Raw genomic sequence first — 18,267 nt, forward strand, 5'->3', positions numbered from 1 at the left:
ACATTTCCATGCTTGCCTCTTGGCTCAATTTAATGCATTCTGATCACCGCAAAATGGCACCATGGCTTGTGTGCAAAATGAAACCTGTCATGTCTTCACCCACAATTGTTGAAGGACTAGAAATATTTCAGAATTTCTAGGCACAATGAAATTTAAACGAATAAGCAGTCAAAATTCCACACCCCCCCCAGATTGACTCTGTTTAATAAATGATAACCAGCACTCCCCACTTCATCTCCCATGCCCCTTCTCACGTTAGATAAGATAGTTCTGTTAATGCAGTTTGCACAGTGTTCATTCCGTGGAGAAAGGGAGGATTAGGGTCCTTTATCAAATGATTTTTTGCTAGGCAGCAAAGATAAGCTCAAAGCAGCTCTAACTCTAGGAAACAATCTGCAATTTGGCGGCTTTCCACAATGCTTGTTGTAAAACTCTATTGCCAAAATGGTAAACAAGAGGTGACAAGAGCCGCCAAGCTCTTATTTGTTCCTCAGTCCCCTGGCATTTCTCTTCTTTCCACTACAGATGTCTCTCATTAGGCTTTTTGGCCACTATTTTTTTTTTTTTTTTTACATCTCTATAATTTTGCCCCCATACCCTTATTCAGCAATAATTATGTCTCTTGCTGTTTTTTTAATGGACTTTTTGGTAGTGTTTTAAAAATGCAGCTAGGGCGTATTCTTTTTTAACTTTCCAGCTCACATCTCTTTCTGAACTATATTGCAATATCTGACCTGTCATCTGGCGCTATTTAGGGAATTGGTGTCTGCAAATACTGTATATTGATGCAGATTCTCAGAGCTCTGTGGGAAAACCAATCTAAATTTTGCCTTGGAGCAAACTTCCTCAGGGGATGAAGCTGTTCAGTTGTCTTGGGATTCTTGTACTGTTTTCTTCTCTTGTCATACCGTGACTACTGTTGTAACATACATTTATGTGGGCAATGTTTTACCATGGTTTGTCTGAGTGTTTTATGTTTGCATTTATAAGTAAATATATATATATATACAAAGGGGAGGAAATGCATGTGTAATTTTAAATGTAGCTTTGATACAACACTAAGGTGAACATACTTTTATGGTAAAAATTGTAAATAAATATCTGTCATGATTCTAGAACCGCAGTGATGTTTGTATTACACACAGAAAAGACATTCTGCCAAAGTTTGGAATTGGACATGTTTTGCATGTGGCATGTGACTTTTCTGCTAGGAACGTAGCAAACCAGTTAGTCTTGGGAACGAGTTGTCATTTCATCTGACACTTTCACTTCTGGGTTCTCATGCTTAGGCTTACATTATGTGCAGTTCTGAAACAAGGATGGGGGGAAATAACTGAACACATGCACAGGCCTAGTAGTGTCTTTTTGTCTGTGTGTTTGTCACTTGTTACTGTGCCATTTAATTTTTAAAACGGAACAAGAAACTGGCTGCTCAGTTTTCCTCAGTGGAAGTTCATTTTGAAGTGTAATAGATCGAAGGGGCAATTCTGGCCGTGGTACTCTGTCATAATCACATTGACACTGGCATAATCCCGGTTCAGCGTTGGTGTCAGCATTGAGAAGGGGTAAGAAAAGTTGCTAATGACTCTAGGGTGCTGATTTCAAATAGCAAAAATATTTAAACTTCCACAATGATACCTTGTAACAATATTTTAAAAGCCCCAAATATACAAAGGCTAACTGGGGGCTTATCAGTGAGCCAGACATGTAAATAACGTTCATTAGCCCAAGTACAGGCAGTGACCATTTTATGTTCATCGGATTGACATGCACACACACACTGGGAAGTGGTCCCAAAGTGGGGTGGAACGGGGGCAGGGTGGGCTTATGCAAACTCCACTTGCACACACAGGTCAGGAATGGAACCACCTGTATGTTAATGTAGAAACAACTCCTGTTCTACCAAAAAGAAAAGAAAAGAAAAAAGCATGTTAACTGATTTCCTCAGCTGTTTGTGTCTATGTGCAATAGGTGGCATGCTGAAGGAAGTGCTACTAATTGGCTGCAGCTCTCACTCCCTATGAGGTCTTGTACTGTACTTGTTTTTTTGTGATTGCAACAGGAAGGAGGGCCCCTTCTGGTTAAAGATTCTGTGCTTTGCTGGTACTACCAGGAGGTGACGTGTTGGCCTCTGCCAAAATAAAGGCCATATACCGCTCTCTCTCCCATCTGCCTTAATTTTTGTGCTTTTAGGGCTATGTCCGGCTACACAAACTATACACTCAAGTAACTTCAGAGTTTCAGAATTGAGATGCTGCTTGCCCCTCGTCTTGGGACTTAAATGGATGCTGAAGTTCAGTCCATTTGTAGCACTTCAAATGCTGTTAGTTTCTTGAATGACACGAAGCTGGTTTATTGACTCTTGGTTGGATGGGGGGTAAGGGATTGTGAAGTGGGAAGAACGGGGAGGAAGGTGGTAAGGTTGGTCTTTATACAGTGCTCCAAACATGGCTGAAGATAAAATAATTGTTATACCATGCCTTCCATCTAGTCCAAAAGATTATCTTGGATGGTCTGGGGTGCGGGGGGAGGGGTAAAATAGTCCAAACAGTTTGAGGGAAGTCTGGCCACAGGTTCAGTCTATGAAGATGTGTTTGGGGACGACCATGATATGTAATGGGGTGTTCCTTGTAGATGCTTAACTAGCTCCATATAGCCGCACCACAGAATCATTCAAATTTAAACATTAAAGAATATTGTCCTGTAAAATTTAGCCTTGAATATGAGAAGTAACTAGAATAGGTGAAATGAGAGCTAAAGCCAGCTTCATGTGCAAAGAATGTGTCTTGTTGCTTGTTTTTCTGTGTCCCTGGTGCTAAACTTAGGCATTTGCTATCGGTTGCTTGAGATAATTGGCATGCTCAAACTCTTGGAATTTTTCATTGTTGACAATACATAACTAATGTTGAAAGAGTACATGATCTGAAGCAGAAAAGAATATTTGCCATTTGATACAAACCATATGCAGCTTGTACTAAGCATGTTATTTAAGGCATGCAAGCCATTGGTATAGCATAGTGAAACTGGATGTAAACTGTAAATATGGCTTTTATGAGACTAGTAGATCAGACTGGAATTTTCATTTAAAGTTCCTGACTCTTGGGCATGTTCTCTTCTGTACATTCTATACATTAATAGTGAACTCAATTATCGGAGTACTGATCCTTATCTAGCCAAAATAGCACCATCAGCGTGCAAGAGGGAAGTTTCAACATGCCTGGGAGCAGATGGGAGGCAGGGAAAAGAAACCCCAATGTTTGCAGAATGGTTTGAGGGGGGGAGCCCTAAGAGGGGCAAATGCCAAGAACTGCCCAGTGAAAACTGGGAATATCAGTGACCACAGAACTCTGGCTGACAGTTGAAGGAAGGGAAATGGAAAACCAGGATGGTGTTGAAATTGGCGTATCCTGGGAAATCCTGGGCATGTCTGGCTGGAACCCTGAACAGGAGCATTCCACACAACAACACTTTGTTGTAGGTCCTACATGAGTTCCGTAATAATGAGATAATGATGCTAGCGAAAAGTGCTTTCACATAGCATACCCTGCTGTCATCGCTAAAACAATACTGTAAGGTAGGTAACTATTGTACCCATATGGCAAGTGGAGGCTGAGAGTGTGGCTTGGCTAAAGCCATCTCTTGGGTTCCTGACTGAGGCAATCCCATTACCTGGGGACTCTTAGATCAGTCTTTTTTAGATCACTATGCCAGGATGTGCTCCAGATCCATTTTGGTCAAGTTCCATGGGCTTCGTCAACTTATCTACTATGCCTTTGTTGTTGTTTTTTTGACTTATTGGAACATTCACCTGGCTGGTTTTTGAAGGTTATGCCTTTATTTTTATTGCCATGAAAATGCAGGTCTTTTTACTGTTGTAAAATAAACTAAGCATTCACTATAAAATTCAGTTAAACAACTGCTAGAACATACACATGTGCCCCTTCAGAATTGCAGCAGTAAAAGTGGTACAATGTTTTTAAAATAAAAAAACAAAAAAGCATTGCTGAAGTTAAACACTAGTGTCAGCTTGTCTTCTGCAAATAACCTGTGCAAGGAATGTGTTTATTGAGACAGAACACACACTTCCTTAGTATAACACTTCCCTCTTTATTCACTGAAACTCTATTGAAATTGGGAGGCCCATAGTTAGCTGCTTTAGTGAGTTAACAAATACCATGCCGTTTAGGGCATATAGCCTAAGGAATGCAAAATGTAGTCCTGTGAAATAAAGCAAAATATTTCATAGAATTAAAAATCTATTAAGCTGAGAAACCATGTTCATCTTTCTCACCATTGCAACCTGGGGGCAGCCATTACATCAAGCGGTAGCAGGGAAGGGCCTCTCGCTTCATCACTGCAACTGAGAGGCCAGTGACTGCCTCTCTTAGAATTTTTCTACCCCAGCTGTTTGTTAAGAGAACTTGACACTAAGAACTTGAACCGAATCGTCTTACTTCTTCATTCCTCCTGAATCATTTCTCCATTGTGTTGTCTTTTTAAATTATAACCCTGAGGGCGGTGACTCTATTGTTTTGTATTGCTCTGTAAACTGGTCTGGGGCATTTTTTGGCTGAAGGGCAGGATAAAGATTAGTGTAAAATAAACAATATAAACCTTGCCCTCTATCCTGACGAGTAACTGAAGAAAGCAGTTCTAAAACTAGAAAATATTTTTCTGCCCTTTTGCACTAATTTGGATGAAATCAATTCTGACAATTTTTTTTTTAACTGATCTTTTTCACTGGAGTAAGTAATAAATGCTGGTTGCTGATGATAGTTGCAAAGATGTATAGGGAGGCATATTGTTAAGGAGCTTTAGAGTCATGCAAGTGTTTTCTTTTCTGAAATTGAAGACTTCTGTCTCACTTGTGAATTCTTTTTCAGATATCCTGGACTGGGCACTTGCCTTAATAACGGGGCCTTCCTGTCTCCCATCAAGTGGAGTCAAAATGTTATCTGGATGCAGGCCTCTCCTGTGAAGGGACCACTACTTCCTTCCCAGATATAGTACTCTTAGCTTAGCCGGGGTGGGGGTGGGGGTGTAAAAATTATTAGTGGGGGTGGGGGTGGGCAGATAGAGAAGTCCCCTAAATATAACTTAAGCACATTACTGTTTCACAAGTGATATTTATGTCTATACTCTAAATGTCAACTTGTTTTAACCGTCATGGCTTCCACCCAATGAGCCCTGAACTATTGCTGTATAAAGGGACATGGACTGCTTTGGGTATCTTCACAGAGTTCTTTGGGGGAAAGCCCTGATGGGTAAACCGGTTTTGAAATATGTAGTGTAGATGTGGCTAATGCAGCATGTAACATGGGAAGCATTGAATTGTATTTCCAAATAATGTTAATATTAAATTTTGAATGGTGGCTGAGAGCATTTTATTCTATTTCTATGCAATTGTGTTCCTCGCCCGCAAAGTTTTGCTTAATAGCCACCTTCACTATTGGGGTGCAGTTGTTTCCTTTCCCCTTCAATTTTGTGCAATTTAGCATTAATCTTAATGGAAAGTTACAGAAAACCGACTTCTCTGACAACTTTCCACTGCATTTGCTTTCTCTTTCTGTGGGCTTGCCTTCTCTTGTGCTACAAAATAATGAAACACTAATATTTGAACATGCATATCCTTAGTGGTGTACACAGGCAGGAACTGAGCTGTGTAGTTTGAGAACATAGAGACAGGGACAGACTGTTGCTCATTCATGATACAGGATAATACTGTCAGTGTGAGACGTTGCTGACCTCTTTCTTGACTGGGCAGCATTTTCAGCAATAGGGCTAAGCTCGCAATACCATAATTAGAGGGGAGAGGGGGGAAAGAATGCATTGTGAAAGGAAGCTAAAGACTTAACAAAATAAAACCCACTGGATCAGGACACAGATACCCATCTAATCCAGCATCCTGTTCTCACAGTCTCCAACCAAATGCCTATGGGAAGTCCACAAGCAGGGCCCAAGTGCAACAGTGCGTGCACGTCACCTGTGATTCCTAGCAACTGGTGGCTAATAGCCATGTATTCCCCATGTTTAATGACCAAAGTCAGTGGCTATCACTACGTGTTGGAGTGAATTCTCACAAGAGTAAAATCTTAAGGCTTTGAGCTGAGTGACTGACCAGCTTAGCGGAGCAGGGAAGCTCACTTGCTGCTGACAAGTGCCATAGGAGTCAGAAAAATATCTGAAGGGGAGGTTCAAAGCAACCTTGAGGATTTCCCAGCTTTTGGCTTCTCCCTACCAAGTGTGGCCCAAGATGCCACAAAAACATGTCTCCTCTAAGGAGGGAAAATAAAAGAGGGAAGACTCTGGGGGTCCAGTGCACCAGGCCGGATCTGTTTAGTGGATCCTTGGAAACAGTTTGTTGAATAGAGAAGTACATTCAAAATAGGTAGTAAATCCAAGAAAACAACTTTACAATGACAGGAGTCTGCCATCTGACTTCCTGTTGGGCTCAGGGAGGTTGAAGCAACACTGAAATTGGGACTATTTTCAGAGACTTGGACAGGATTTTGTTCATGGCAGGCAGAGTTTTAGTTTGAACAGTCTCCATATAGCATGAGGATTGAACACAGTACTCCCAGGATGACTGTTCTCAGGAAAGTGAAGAACAATTTTCTCCAATTGTCTTTCTTACTATAAGGGTAAAACACCCGGTTACAAAATGTCAAGTGTTTTTAGAGATAAACAGATTATTCATTTTGGTGTTCTTTTGAGGAAAATCATAACACGAAGCAAGTGCACATGTAGGGTTGTGTTTTGTGTTACTTTAAAAAAACAAAGAGCACACTTATTTAATACTGGAAGAAGGAACGTATTTAGACTTGGATTCCGCAGGCCTGGTGACTGAAAAAAGAGCAAATTATGCTTGGAAAATTATGCTCTTTGGTGCACAAGTATATTAAAGGCCACCTAGCTTAAAATTGTTCCCTTTAAAAAAATTCATTTTTTCATGCTGACTTGTATGCTAACGGTGCTTTATTTTGGGGGGTGGGATTGGGAGAATTCACTGACTTTATGTTGGCCTGATGTAGAAATTAGTAATGTATTTTGCACCATTAGAACTGGATAAATACAAGTTAGGTTTTCCTGCCATAAGGGCTTTTGGCAGGTTAACAGGTATTTTTGCTTACTTTAATCTCACAACCCTGTGAGATAGGTTAATAGCCCTTCTAGTGAGTTTGATTAAGATGTAAGATTAAAAGCTAACCACTTGCAATTAAGCTGGTGGTTGTGGTGGGTGGTGGGATTTAAAAAAATAAAAAATACAAGTGTAAAAACATTTGTATTTTCTGTTGTTGGCAAAATGAAGACACATCTGGTGCCGAAAGGTGCTGTAGTACAGGCTTTGTACAAGGATAGTCTTTCAGGGAGTTGGACAGTGGCATTGTAGAACAGTTACTTCCAGTGATAATGCATGTTCATTTTTCCTGTTCCATTATGGGCTCTTGTCAAACTGGCTTTGTAGGCTTTTTTGCTTCAAGCAATAATCCTCACGGTATTCTTACAGAGGCATGACTAGCACCTGCTGCAATACCCATCTACATTCTAGCGTGATTGTTGCGGGAACACGTTGGATGACAACCATGAAAAGTCATTCTTTCTTGACATTGTTAGAACTGGTTTTTGAGCTTAAAAAAAAAAAGACAGCTTAATATATATTTGGGGCAGGGACAGAGTAAGAGAGAGCCATCCAGATAATATCCCACCATTCAGAACAGTCTTCCTTAGGTGTGAATTTGTCTGGATCACAGACAGCTTCTAGTCTAATCTAGTCAACTTCATCACTCAACTGAATTGTATGAGACTAGGGGAAGCAGTTGCATAGTAAAGAAATGGAACAGGCTTCCCCCACCCAAAGGTAGGCTCCTTAACACACTTAATGCCTTTACCAAGTGTCCAGAATTAAGTGGGATGTCACCCACCCACCTCTCGTGCTTCAGAAATATGTTTACACAGCTGCACATCTTTTCTGTTCTTAAAACAGTCCTGTTTTTTAAAAAAATGCATTTACAAATTGAGCTGTGGTTACTCATACAGAATACTGGGCTGTTTAACCTTAAGTACTGTAGTTCTTAATTAAATGTGTGGCAATGCCTTACATATACCCAAATTTAGTATAATTATTCATACTTTTATATTGAGGACAGATCTTCTCAACTACCTGTGTGACAAAACAGTCTGAATTGGTTACCCAACCGAAGTTGCATTATCTTTATTGCTACTATGCAGCACATTTGGGTGGTTTATATTGAGGTACATAACTGGTTTGTGATCAGCGATGTATCATGAGCCCTATTTGAATAGAAAAATTGAGGGTTGGGAGACCAGTTGGCTGTTGTAGTACAGGTTTCTGTTCTGTCAGTATTGCGTACACTCTTCATTCTGCAAATACTTAAACTAGAAGTATATTATTCAGGTCTAATGAACTTGGTCTCTTGCCCCCCCCTCCCCACCCCACCCCTCTAGGACAAGCTTGCCTTCTCCAATGTTTTCCAGAAATGATTTCAGTATTTGGAGCATCTTAAGAAAGTGCATTGGAATGGTAGGTGAAACATAGCTTCGAATAAAAAGCTTAATCTTAGTCTTTATAGTAAATGTATTGTAATAGATTATTGATACCTCCCCCCCCCCCCCCAAACCGGCTTTTGAATAAAAGAATTAAGGACTGACTGATGTATGCATGCATTTCGGAAGGAAATGGGTGTGTGTCTTATATAAAATCAAATGTCAGAAAAGTGTGGCAAGCTTTTTATCAGCTGCAGCCAGCATGAGGAATGGTCAGGGATGATGCGAGTTCTTGTCCAAAACATCTGGAAGAAGCTAAGTTGGGGGAATCAATTCTGGTTTGTAGCCTGCAGGTAAAGCTTGTTAGGTTTTTTTATTTCTTATACAGTGCCTGTTAGGCACTTCATAAATTAATGCTGCAATTAATAATTAATATTGTAATTAATAATTAACAATAAAATAATGACAGCTTAATTAACACTGGCCCTTTTGCATTAATGCCTTCTAAGTGTTATTTCAGCTCACTGTAAATCAGCCTTCTTTCAACTCTTTTCATGATTTGTGTTTTAGTAATATTCTCAAGCTTAGGGTGGTCCTTTTCCTTGCCCATTTTATCATCGCAACCACCCTGTGATGTAGATTAGAGTGTGTGAGGGACTTGGAATTGTTTTGTGAGTTTCATGGCTTAGTGGAAATTTGAAACCAGGTTTCCCTGGTACAACTTCAGTACTCTACCCATTGCATGCTGTACGGGCTCTTGTTTAAAAGGGAGGCAGGGTTCCCGCCCCCCACGTTCCTTTCATATCACCCTCTACCTTCCCCAATATGTACCAGCCGTAATGTTGGCAATGCGCAGTAGTATATGTAAACATTTTTAATAAATGCTTTTAACACTCTGCTAGGAGCTGTCGAAGATCACTATGCCAGTAATTTTTAACGAGCCGCTGAGTTTCCTACAGCGACTGACAGAATATATGGAGCATACATACTTAATTCATAAGGCCAGTTCGCTTTTGGACCCGGTTGAAAGAATGCAGGTACTCTACTCAAAATAAATGCATCTGGTGTTCTCTGAATGTTGCATACTGTTTCACGCAGGTAGATAAAGAGAGCTGCTTATTATTACAACATCTGAAACACTGTTGTGCACATTGTTGTGCATGAAATAAAAGTAATTTTGCCTCCAGCTATTGAATATCAGAGCTGTTAGGTTGGCATTAAGCAGTACTGCTTAACTCTTTGGTTTTTCTATTTTTAAAGTAGTGGTTGTAATTGACTTTTTCTTCGTTACATGTTTTCATGCTACTTAACTACTTGAATGCTTACCTCTTTATGAGAGTTAGTGCTTTTAAAAACCCCACACAAAATAATTGGTAAGATTTTCTGCTTTAAACAAACATAAATATGAGTGCAAATTGCTTTTTCAACAGTGTGTAGCTGCCTTTGCTGTCTCAGCTGTTGCCTCTCAGTGGGAACGTACAGGAAAGCCATTCAACCCATTACTTGGAGAGACGTACGAACTGGTCAGGTAACAAACTCACAGTGCAATTTAACTGGCTGGCTCATTGAGAATTGAAAGTTAATGTCAGATATTTAAGATTTTGTTCATTGATTCTTTTTTAATGTACAAAGCTGATGTGGCAATGCCTCATTTTATCCCCTTTTGTAGAGAAACTGCAAATATCACTCAACTGTCACTTTCTTTCCATGTTTAGAGAGGACCTTGGATTCAGACTCATCTCGGAGCAAGTTAGTCATCACCCACCAATCAGTGCTTTTTATGCCGAAGGACTGAGCAATGACTTTGTGTTTCATGGTTCTATTTATCCTAAACTAAAGTTCTGGGGAAAGAGTGTTGAAGCAGAACCCAAAGGGATAATAACTTTGAAACTTCTTGAGTAAGTTGATCTGTTTGATACCTTTTGGCTGCCTTAGGCAAAAAGCAAGTGGCATTTAAACGGCAGTGTTGTATAATGTATACTGGGGGTTCCCACACTGTGGTCATTCAGGTGGTCTGTGTTGTGTTGGTGTACTTGGGAGACAGCATACCCATCATGTTAAATGCTGATTTTTAACTGTATTTTAATTGCTTTTTGTATTTCTTGTATTTGATTGTATTACAATTTAAATGCTATAGATTATAGTCAAACGCAATATACAGGAAATTAAAAAAAATGCAAATACAATTAGAAAATTATACAGCATCTTTAATAAAGCATTACAATTGCTAAGACAGATGGAAAAATCATTAAGTGCTCAGCCAAGGTGCTCACCAATTTTCAAGTGGTCTGTGGAAAAAAAAAGGTTTGGGGAGCCACTGTTCTATCCTTAAACCTGAACACTCCCTCCCCATTTGTAGATGGAACCAAGCAGGCATGGTATATAAGTAAAAGGAAGGAAGGCAAACTGCACAGGTCTGGCTGTCAGAGCTTTGAGAACCAGAGGATGGGTGTGCCCATCTGACATGGGCAGAGATCTTTCCTTGTCATAGTTCAGGTGGACTGAGCTACATCTGTAAGTATGGTATTTGACTGAGCTTAGGCAAGGTCAGCTGCTGAAGTCCCTGTCTTTGAAACCTGTGCAGAAGAGTTGGCTAGTCTGGGATTGTCTTAAATGTGTTTGAGAGATTCCCAAGTAAATTTAGGATAGGAGACTTTCATGGTTCAGGCCTGAAACCTAGATTCATCTGGCCAGGAGTTGGGGAGAGAGTTAAGGTAGGACTGACTGGCCAAGATTTGCTAAAGCCTACAAAATTGTGAGAGCGAAAAGTAATCATCAGCTTACGCTTCCTTGCACTGTGAAAGATTTTGACCTAAAGGCATGTTCTGATGACTTTTGTTTTGTGAATCTAAGAGCTTATTCTCTTTGCTCCCTTTCAGACATAATGAAGCATACACATGGACAAATCCTACATGCTGTGTGCATAACATTATTGTGGGCAAACTTTGGATTGAGCAGTATGGGAATATGGAAATAACCAATCACAAGTAAGCTGGAAGTCTTAACTTGCTACTTAGCTTGAAAGTGTGGCATGCTCATACTGTAACAGATATAAAATGCACTCTTAATTCCAATGCATAAGAAAACATTAAAAGCATAATCGGTGTTGTCAGGCAACATGAATAGCACTGCTCTGCATCACTCAGATCCAAAATGTTCCTGGAGAGAGAGAGTGTCAGGGAATATTATGTTACTCTTTCAGTGGTCAAAGATCCAGTGTATTTAATTTATATTAGATCAGGGCTTCTTTTTTCCTTTAACGCTTTCAAAATATCTCCTTAGTAGTAAAGCTCATAAACCCAAGGCAGATATAGTACATATATTATGCTGAACGCTACAGGAGCCAGAGCTTGCATGCTTGAAGTACTTTAAATGGCTTAGCCAGTATTTGATGTGAAAGTGTAAATTATGAGAGTTAAATTTAATTTTCTGCCCCCACAGAACTGGTGAAAAATGCATGTTAAACTTCAAGCCCTGTGGCCTGTTTGGGAAGGAGTTGCACAAAGTGGAAGGTTACATTCAGGATAAAAGGTAAGCAAGCCTCTCTGCTTATATTTCTAAAGCAGATGGCAGATGATTTATTTTTATTTTTTACAAAAATGCTTAAATGCTATTAGCCTAAATTATGTTGCATAACTAGGGATGAGAAGCCTCAGGCCCCAGGGGGCAGATTTGGCCCTCTAGGCTACCTCTCTTGTCCTCAGGCGTTTGTTCAGGTCACACCCCCTCACTGGCCCTGCTCCCATTTCCTTGAGTGCTTTGGGCTGGCTAGAATGTGGTCTTAACTGTGATAAAGCCCCTTGCCTGCCTGGATGGAGAGAGACTCGTGTATGAACCTCTGACTTCTGCATAGTTAGAATGCAGCTCACTGTACAAAGGCCAAGAGTCACATTCTTTGTGTTTCCTTCTTTTGTCTCTGTCCCTGCTCACCAGTGGCATGCAATTTTGTGAGAGAATAATGCTTCCTTTGGCTCTGAAAAATGTCCCCTACACCTGACTTAGATGTTCATTAGCTTCTGTGAGTTGAGCATTTTCTGTCTTAACTTCTGTTTAGAGCCGTAGTCTTCATTCAGCCTTTTCAGATCAAGGACCCACCTTTAAACTCAAACATGCACTGAGAACCCATTTCTTAATTTTCTACCATCCGTTTCTATGGTGGTAAGAGATGCTGTTGCAATCCATCTCAGGTCATGCCGTGACCCAGTATTGAGTCCCAAGCAACCAATTGAAGACCAGTGGTTAAGAGTGTGAACCTGAATATTATAATAAGTCAGTACTTCTGCTGTTCCTTAATTTGTTTGTTTTGTGGGGGGCTCTTTGACAGCAAAAAGAAACTTTGTGCACTCTATGGAAAATGGACTGAGTGTTTGTATAGCGTTGATCTTGCAACATTTGAAGCTTACAAAAAGAATGACAAGAAGAACACAGAAGAGAAGAAAAACAACAAGCAGGTATTGATATTAAAATGTAACTTGGTAACAGTGATGTGTGTTTAAAACTAACAGCAGTAAAAAATGTCCTCAGCTAAATACCTTCATGATTTGAAAGGATTTATGCAGCCATCCTGTTTTCCTCAGTGCTTTAAAAATCCTGAAAATGTGTTTGTTTTTTTCTTCTCCTTTGGACTTTGCATGCCTAGTTCACAATGTGACCCAGTTTGGACAATCTTGCAGAGCTCCATAAACCATGGTTTATAAAATGAGGAAAGCACACTGGGCCCAAAGCACTCTTCTCTCACTCATTTGCACCAGCTTTGGCACACATTGGCTTGTATTAAGCTAAGGGTTCCTGTTATGTCAAAGCAGAAGGAACTCTGGCTTACCAGTAGTTAACAAGCCAGGAAAATAAGCTAGGTTACATCCCAATGTACTGTTCTAGTTTACCAATATTAAGCTAGAGTTCCCTGCTTCATATGCAACAAAGAACTCGGGTTCCCTCACTGCGAGGTGAGGTTACAGGGGAACCAGGCAGAGGGCCTTCTTGGTAGTGGTGCCCATCCTGTGGAACACCCTCCCATCAATGTCAACGACATAAACAACACTCTGACTTTTAGAAGACATCTGAAGGCAGCCCTGTTTAGGGAAGTTTTTAATGTTTGAAGTTTTATTCTGTTTTTAGTCCTCTGTTGGGAGTCGTCCAGAATGGCTGAGGAAAACCACCCAGATGGGCAGGGCATAAATAAAATTATTATTATTATTATTATTATTATTATTATTATTATTATTATTATTATTATTAACAAGTCAGAATCTTTACTGTAAACTCCTTTAGGGGAGGAGTTCTCAGGCCTGACATATGTTCCTGGCATCATAACCTATGGTAGATTAAACTTTGGTTAATGGTCCGAAGCAAGCCTTTTTCTTGTTTTTATGGAGATGGCAGCATCTTGTAGTCCTGTAATTATAGAGGTATATAAAAAATGCTTTCAATAGACAAAAGCTCTTTAAACTTCATCACATTGGTGATGTTGTCTCCTCTTCTTGGATTGATTTTTGCAGACAACATGAAATTGCGGGGAAGGTAGGCTGCCATGAAAAGTTTGTGGGATTCTCTCTCTTTTTCTAAGGGGTGTGTGTGTGGCTTTGTACACACAATTGCAAATTGTGGCGCCTGCTCTTGGGTTGATCAGCCCCATGGAAGGAGCTCATACCTTTTTAAAGACCTTCAAATTATTCAAGGTGAAAATAAACTAATTTTTACTCACCAAAACATAGGGGATTGTTGCAACTAAAGTTGGGAGACATTTTAGCACATGTTTAATTTTGGTTGGATCTTTCCCTTAGTTTGCGTGTGTGTGAGATACCAATTCTGGTACACACTTAATGTTTATAATTTCAGTATGCTCCAGTAGTGATTCACATGAATTGCTACCTGTAACGCAGCTTACTTCACTTATTATCAGGAGTATGGAAAGGCTCTAGAGATCTACTGCAGTCTTTGAGAGGCAGCCCTGTGAAGGGCCCAGGGGGACAGGAAGAGCAAACAAGAAAAACATACCATTCGTACATGCCTCTTGTGTTACTAGCAAACTCTGGTTATGCAGAAGATGGCTGCTGCTATGGTGCAAAATACAAAATGCTTAAATATATGGAGCCTTGCTTTCGCTTGTAGATACGTGGAATTTACAAGGAAGATGGAATTGGATAATAGCAGATTTATTAATGGCAAGGATTTGAAGCTGAGATACTTCCAAGTCCCTTCTAGAAAGTTCTGGCTTCACATGCTCAAAAGGAGAATTGAATAGCTTGGGCCACAATCTTTATCTCACACTAAGATCCAATAAAGCTGGCGCACAGGACATAGAACAGTAAAGAAGGTTTTAAAAGCCAATTAAGAAACAGGAAAGGGAAGAGACATGCATGGTTGAAGGGGAGAAAAAGAAAACAACAAAACAGAGCTTTGCTCCTGGCAATTTCTTCCTTTTAACAATCTATGGTTTTGTAAATTTGCATACACTCAAACATAAAAGATGTAGACAGTTTCCCCCAGGCAGTCTGCACATTTATTTCCCTTGCCCCCAATTGCATACGAACTGGAATTTTTTAAAATAAAACACACACACCAAGGAATTGACTTGATCAGATCAAAGGTTTGTCTTGGGGGTAGGGTGGGGGAGAGCCTGCTGCCCTCCATATGTTGTTGGATTCGATTCCCATCAGTCAGAGCCAGAATGACCAGTGGTCAGAGATGACGGGAATTGTAATCCAGCAACTTCTGGAGGGCCAGAGGTTACCTCCTTGTCCAGCTTTCTGTTGCCAACCCTCAGCAAAACGTTCGCAAGCAGGGCAGGTCAAGAGATAATTCAGTCGTATATCCATAGTACCTATACAATTAATATTTGCCCCCGTCATTTACATGATTGGTTAGTTATCACACTGCTGGGACTAGGTGTAGTTGGAAAGCACATGAAACATTAACTTATTTAAGCAGGTCTTGTTGATGCCCGGATGGCAAGACTACCTGGGGAGCATTTTGGGAAATCATCACTATTTAACGGAGGACTAGGCATCAGTTTTGGGATGAAGGACCACATTACCTTGGGGGGTAGTGAGGGGCTGCATAATGGGGCAATGGACTGACCAAAGCAATAAGTAGATAGGATACATGTTTTCTCTCTCCTCTCAAGCTTGTGGTGTTGCACGTAGGATGTGGCCCACAGATGGCTCACTTGTGCCTTAATGGGGGTGAAAAGTATCCACATGAACCTTTTGACAACATTCATCTTAGTGTAGCATTCTGTATGCAGGCTGGTTTTGCTGCATTTCTCAAGATCCTAAAATAAAAACTAGGTTATTCCGAATCTAGCATGTGTTTCTAGAACACCTTTTCATCGAAGCATACGTTTTCTAATGCAGGCTTCTATATAAGGCCAGGTATCTTACTAGCCTGTGGAGAGGAAATGTGATTCTGCTAAGCTGCTTATTAGGCAGATCAGTAAGAAACAAAGCCATTCCTCCTTCACCAGCCAACATGGTTTTGTGCTGGCTGCAGAGGGCAGTGCATGCCTTCTCCATCCAGCACAGAAAGAAAGTGGGCAAGCAGAGTAGGGGACAGATTGCTCCATCCCTCACCTGCCATCTTACTCACCTGCTGACATGGAATTCCTTATTGCCTATGGATGTTCCAGGGTGGTCCAAACAAGTGACATGTCTGAGAATGATCCCTCCCTCCCTCCCTCTCCTTGTGCAGAGTATTTGGGAATTATTAAATGTTAACTCCCATGTTGTCCAGAATGGTCTCCATTTTGACCATGTATCAGTAAATACCTTGATTTGTTTTTTGAAAGGTTGGGGGGGTATATATAAAATATTATATATATATATTCCATCTGTGCCTACTTCTGCTGCCTCTTTTAACTACTAGAGCTAGTTTGCAGGTTCTTGTTTTTCATTTTACTTTCTTCTTATAGATGGGCAGTTCTGATGAACCAGATGAGATGCCCTTGCCAGATTGTGAAAGTGTGTGTGTTATACCTGGAAGTGTGTTGTTATGGAGGATAGCCCCAAGGCCTTCTAACTCAACACAGGTGAGGAACCTTGACCAAGACTCTGCATTTTGTCAGTGTGTTGCTCTGTCTCATGCACATGTGCTGCATGGATTTGCATTTCTTTGTATATGTGTGAGAGAGATCTATCTCATGTTGCCTGGGTTAAAGGGTGTGTAGGTGAAGAAAGGAGAGAATATGGATAACTTTCCACCAGCTCGTGCCTCCCATTTCAGGAAAACAAAATTCAGGTTACAATTAGGTGTCTGGCAGTTAAATTTTATCCTCTCGCTGTACCTTCCTCAACCTCTTAGCACCTCCATTACTGTGTGTAACATTTGTAAAAGAGAGGATTATTCTTATCAGTGTAGAATTCTTTTGATAAAACCCTTAAGGTTTAGTTAGCCTTTTCTCTTTCCATAGCGAACATGAGCAAGGCTACCCCCTTCCTACCTAGACACAAGGCGGGATCCAGTGCTCCTGTTTCACTAGCACAAGGGATGTGTATTAGCAGAATTATAGTTTTGTTCTTGGAAAGCATTGTATAAATTTGGGATTTCTGTTGTTGTTTAGTCGTGTCCAACTCTTCGTGACCCCATGGACCAGAGCACGCCAGGCACTCCTATCTTCCACTGCCTCCCGCAGTTTGGTCAAACTCATGCTGGTAGCTTCAAGAACACTGTCCAACCATCTCGTCCTCTGTCGTCCCCTTCTCCTTGTGCCCTACATCTTTCCCAACATCAGGGTCTTTTCCAGGGAGTCTTCTTTTCTCATGAGGTGGCCAAAGTATTGGAGCCTCAGCTTCATGATCTGTCCTTCCAGTGAGCACTCAGGGCTGATTTCCTTAAGAATGGAGAGGTTTGATCTTCTTGCAGTCCATGGGACTGTCGAGTCTCCTCCAGTACCAGTTTAATGTTTTTTGGAGTATTGTGATCCTCCCTGAGAGCTTTTATGGCAGAATATAAACTTTAGACTCTTGCTTCCTCAACACATATACCGCAGCGCATGTCAGTATATATATTGTATACTTGGATTTGTGGCATACTTGTCAAAAAACTTGTCTGCCTCTTTTTTTGCTCTTTAGGCCCAATTAGAATTCTATCTATTTAACTTGGAGAGTTGGATATCAATTAGTTTCAATTAATCCCTACCCCTATTATTTATATACCATTACATTCTCAGCATTTAATACTAGTAAATGTTTGCAATCACATTGGAGCCTATACTCCCCATAATCATCTTGTGGTGATCCAAGTTCTGAAATATTCCCTTGCCTGTTGTTCCAATTGATGAGCAAATAAAACAAACCTGTCCTTCATCATGCAGCTTAACACTTTTTGTTATGTTGACATTGATCCTTTTCCATTGATCCCATTCCAGTTCTTGTAGTCTTCTAGTTCGTCCTGCACAAAATCCCATCTGTTTTCTGTTTGAAAGGCCACTTAGATAATTTGATGATACCTGTTCATTCCATGAACATACGCCTTTCCCCAAGGTCACTGTAATGAAAACATTGAATAAAAGGCCCCAAGACTGATCCCTTGAGAAACTCAGTTGGATACTTCCTCTGAGAATGTATAAGCCTATTAACAGCTGGTACTTGCTCATAAAAATAAAAGAACATTCAAAAAGCTCTTTGTTGTTTTTCAGATGTACAACTTCACTACTTTTGCTATGGCTTTGAATGAATTGGATGAAGAAATGGAAAGTGTTATTCCTAAAACGGACTGCAGGCTAAGGCCAGATATAAGAGCTATGGAAAATGGCGACATAGGTAA

The 18,267-nt window shown here is 40.4% G+C and overlaps 1 protein-coding gene across 6 annotated transcripts in view; it reads left to right on the forward strand.

The window, feature by feature from the left end:
* The window catches only part of OSBPL1A (oxysterol binding protein like 1A), a 158,787-nt gene that overhangs the window by 131,100 nt on the left and 9,420 nt on the right, over positions 1–18,267 (forward strand). For all 6 annotated transcript variants that reach the window (XM_028737144.2, XM_028737139.2, XM_028737142.2 and 3 more), the window contains 9 exons: positions 8,467–8,542; positions 9,408–9,542; positions 9,936–10,033; positions 10,221–10,403; positions 11,385–11,492; positions 11,947–12,036; positions 12,830–12,956; positions 16,415–16,531; positions 18,140–18,263. In XM_028737144.2, the coding sequence (XP_028592977.1) occupies positions 8,467–8,542; positions 9,408–9,542; positions 9,936–10,033; positions 10,221–10,403; positions 11,385–11,492; positions 11,947–12,036; positions 12,830–12,956; positions 16,415–16,531; positions 18,140–18,263 (1,058 nt within the window). The remainder of the gene's footprint in view (positions 1–8,466; positions 8,543–9,407; positions 9,543–9,935; positions 10,034–10,220; positions 10,404–11,384; positions 11,493–11,946; positions 12,037–12,829; positions 12,957–16,414; positions 16,532–18,139; positions 18,264–18,267) is intronic.

Source organism: Podarcis muralis, chromosome 8, assembly GCF_964188315.1.
Source record: "Podarcis muralis chromosome 8, rPodMur119.hap1.1, whole genome shotgun sequence".
NCBI classification, from domain to species: Eukaryota; Metazoa; Chordata; class Lepidosauria; order Squamata; family Lacertidae; genus Podarcis; species Podarcis muralis.